At 39.8% G+C, this 3884-nt stretch overlaps 1 protein-coding gene across 1 annotated transcript; it reads left to right on the top strand.

Annotated features, from left to right (window-relative positions):
- Positions 1-896: 896 nt before the first annotated feature.
- LOC148030612 (pentatricopeptide repeat-containing protein At4g21065-like) lies at positions 897-1367 on the top strand. Its single transcript, XM_087687402.1, has one exon. It carries the CDS (start codon positions 897-899, stop codon positions 1365-1367), a length of 471 nt encoding a protein of 156 aa, XP_087543528.1.
- The last annotated feature ends 2517 nt before the right edge of the window (positions 1368-3884 follow it).

Raw genomic sequence — 3884 nt, 5'->3', positions numbered from 1 at the left:
TTGGAGAGAAGACCAGAGGATATTTAGCTAGCTATTGACAGGTTGAAGGTTGCTAGACTAAGAAATAAGGACAGGTTTGACAACAGGCATCGCTTGCGGCCTAGAGCAATAGAAGAGGGAGACTGGGTATTAGTCTTTGATAGCAGCCTTGAAAATCAGCATACTGAACTTCGTAAGATGGTGAAAAGATGGTTTGGGCCGTACATAGTCAGACATGTCTTTGATAATGCAACATATGAGCTAACAGAATTGGATGGAACAGTGCTTAGAGTGCCTATTACAGGGAAAAGAATCAAGATTTTTAAGAAAAGAGATGATGAGGATTATGCATTGGAAGAATTTGCAAGAGAAGAGCAATGAGAAGAAACTCCAGTAGAAGAGACAGATGATATGACATATAATCTTGCTAAAATACCGAAAATACACAATGAAGAGATTGATCTATTTGTGGATCTTGACGATAATGATCATGGGCAGTTGGTCCATCCGGAGAATGCATAGGATTAGAGGGGGTGGATGTCGTGCTAATGTGCATCCGAGGTGTGGAATCCACCAAAAATTTGTGTGTGTGACATTTGTTACTTTGTACATACTTAGTTGTTGTGTTTGCGTTTTTGTTCTGCGTGGGCAGTATAGTGGAGAGAGGTTTGGAGCAAGAGGAACTTATCTGTAATGCTTTAGTTGACATGTATGTGAAGTGGGGGTTGGTTTCAAATGCACAAGAAGTGTTCATTAAGATGTCAGCTCAAGATGTCGTATCCTAGACGACACTGATTGCAGGATATGTTGAATATTGATCTTTCCATGAGGCATTAGAATGTTTCAGACAGAAAAAACTTGATGGTATTTATCCGAATGCTTTCACGTTTGCCTCTGTGCTGAAGGCATGTGGTAACATGGGAGCCATTGACAAAGGTGAAAATTTACTTTTGGACATGGCAAAGAATGGATTGGAAATAGATACATCTATTGGAAGCAGCAAAATTGAGATGTATGCCAAGTTTGAGATGATGTCAAAGGCTCACGAGGTTTTTGATAAGTCGCCAGCTCATGACCTTGTGTTGTGGACTTCGCTGATTGCAGGCTATGCTGAACATGGACCATTTGTCAAGGCACGTGCTTCTTATCATCACATGCAATTAAAGGATGTCTGTCCAGATATTACCACTATTGCTTGTGCCTTGAAAGCTTCTATGTGCATGAAAGATTTGAGTAAGGGCCAAGTCATTCACATGGAGATTGGTTTAAAAGGATTTGAAACAGATCTTCCTATTGCTAATACACTTGTTGAACTATATGCACAATGTGGTTTACTCTTCGATACCAAGACCTCTAGATGCTTTGTTTGGTCCCAAATTGACATGTGATTCAGTCAAATTTGGAACATTCAGGGCAGACCCTGAATTAATAGCTCGACCAAGAGTTCCATTGATAGCTCCACTAATCACACGGAAAACTGAGCTGGTAATCGGAGGACTTGCACCTCCAATTATAGAGGGAGAAAACCCATTCCAAGAGGACCCAGTTATTTACAGATCCAGGGACTAGAAATGGGGGAGAAAAATAGAGATTATTGGTGTGGAATCGGCCTGCTAGAAAAAATTCCTGACTGTTGGTGGACAACACCTGTTGGCGCACCTTCCAATCCAGAATTCCTAGATGGCAGAGAAGAAGGCATTGGCGGGGTGTGCTTAACTTTGAAGGCAGGATATAAACCATCAACCAAAAACGAAAACTAGATTATTGCAAGCTTTTGAGGACTCATCCTGGATCGATCGCATAAGCAGTGGCATACAGCAAGAATGGATGGCGCACTTGCAAGAGAGTCTACATGTTAACATCATTCATGCTCTTTTCTATGCACGACAAAAAAAAGAAAAGGCGGAAGACACAAGCATCGGGGAGAGATTTTGGATCAAATCAAGAGGCTTTTGATTACGGTGGAGGAGAGTGTGTCTAGCGGACAATCCAGGAGCAGGTTGAGGGGCTTGTCAAACTTGTTGATGAAGGGCGCACTGAGGTTCAGTCTGCTATTTAACATTGATGATACTCTATTTGTCAGGGATTACAATTCTCATGATAAGGACCCTATAAAAGCACTCTCCTTCAGCAATGCAAATCCAGTTTGCCATGTACTTGACTCAGAGGCCAAGGATGGCCATAACCTACTAATTGGTTTGAATTCTGGAGACGTCTATTCTTTGTCTTTGAGACAACAAATACAAGATCCTGGAAGAAAGCTTTTTGGGAAATTACTATGGAAGGGGAGCATACAATGGAAAGACACTCTGCACCTTCTCACAACACAAATCATATTCAAGGATCCACCAATATCTCATACAATGGAAATAATGACACAACTTATCGTCCAAAATCTACTCATGAACTGGTGCCTGTAAATGGACCACCTGCAATGCTAGATCAGGCTAATTGAGCCAATGAGTTTCAACCGTTTCCTTTAATTCAGTCTCAACTGTTCCTATCGCAAAAGGTTTTCATCATACAAGGACTTCCAACACTTAGGCTTTGTATGCTTTATCTACTTGGAGGCAGTAAAATCTCAAGTGCTTGATTCTACAAATTTTATTTATCACAGTAAGCATACAGAGCTGCTTGGCTCAGGAATGTATATCCAGATGCCTTTTGCAGAGATTTTTGAGTTTAGTAGCCATAATGGAGTTTGAACTTGCTTGATTCTCTTTGAGATCATGATTTCTCTCTAGTACGAATTACACTAGCTAGAATCAAAAAACCGTTAAAAGATGAGGTCAAAGTGGATTTTAAGTTGATTTTTGAATTCTGTTAATGAGAAAAGGAAGATGTGGCTTTATTCTCTTTCCTGTGTGGGATACTTGTGGTCTGTCTAGGGAAGATCTAAAGCTAGGACTATTTAGTATATGCCAGGTTCAAAACTTGAAAACAAATTTTGGTCTGGTGTGCATGCGTTTTCTTCAATGGAAGTTGTCAATGAGTATGAAGCTGAAGCTATTAATGCCATTATCCGAAATTGAGGTGACCTTCTTTCAAATTGAATCGTGATCTTGCTTGATTGATCTTCTATCCTGAAATTAGTCAAGGTCCTCTGTGGTTGCGACTTTGCTCTCGAAAACCCTTCCACACTGCCATTGTCGGATGAACTTCTTGTGGAAAGTGGCTTTGGCAATAAGAATCTCCAACTCTTCATTAGAAGAAGGAACTTTGCAAGCATCCATTGAATTCTTCTCTTCTTGGCAATGCCATTTCCTTCATTTTCAGCCTCTTCTTATGCTTGTTGATGGCAAGTTTCCCGCTTGCGCACCAAAAACATGGAGCCCCAAGAGGAACACCAAGAAAATGAAAATTCTAATACAATAAAATCTATCTTGTAGCATCAACAAGATTTTATTTCATTCTTTTGATGACCAAAATAAAGAAAACAACAATTCTTCACGCAACATCATAGTAGATATCTCCCACGGATTTGATAGAATCAACCATAATCTTCAACATCTTAATAAAATCCATCAATACAACAATGAACATAAAATAATACACCATTTTTGAATGGAAATCAATCCTATAGTATTCATCTTCAATGTCTTCATAGTTCTCTCTCTCAATTTGTCACATACAGATACGGTGTTTTGAAAGAATTGGCTATCTCAGGCTCTCTCTCTCTCTCTCTCTCTCTCTCTCTCTCAATAATACATCATAGCCTCAATAATGACTCTGAATAATCCTTTTTAGGTCATGGATACACCTCCCAAGAGGTATGTCTGATGCAAAGAGGTGTCAAAGCCACTACAGTGTCTCTTCATAGCTCACTACTGTCATTGTCATTTCACTCTGATCTTCAGTCTTCAGCAGTGCTTCTTCCATTTGTTTTAGCTCTTTTGAACTTAGAT

Source organism: Lygodium microphyllum, chromosome 10 (assembly GCF_053477565.2).
Source record: "Lygodium microphyllum isolate KBCC chromosome 10, Lygodium_microphyllum_v1.1.10, whole genome shotgun sequence".
Lineage (NCBI taxonomy): Eukaryota > Viridiplantae > Streptophyta > Polypodiopsida > Schizaeales > Lygodiaceae > Lygodium > Lygodium microphyllum.
Note: the sequence above shows the minus strand (reverse complement) of the source record. Positions and strands in the feature narration are given on the sequence as shown.

Coding starts and splice junctions, on each gene's coding strand:
- LOC148030612 (XM_087687402.1), top strand. CDS start 897: ATGGGAGCCATTGACAAAGGTGAAAATTTACTTTTGGACATGGCAAAG.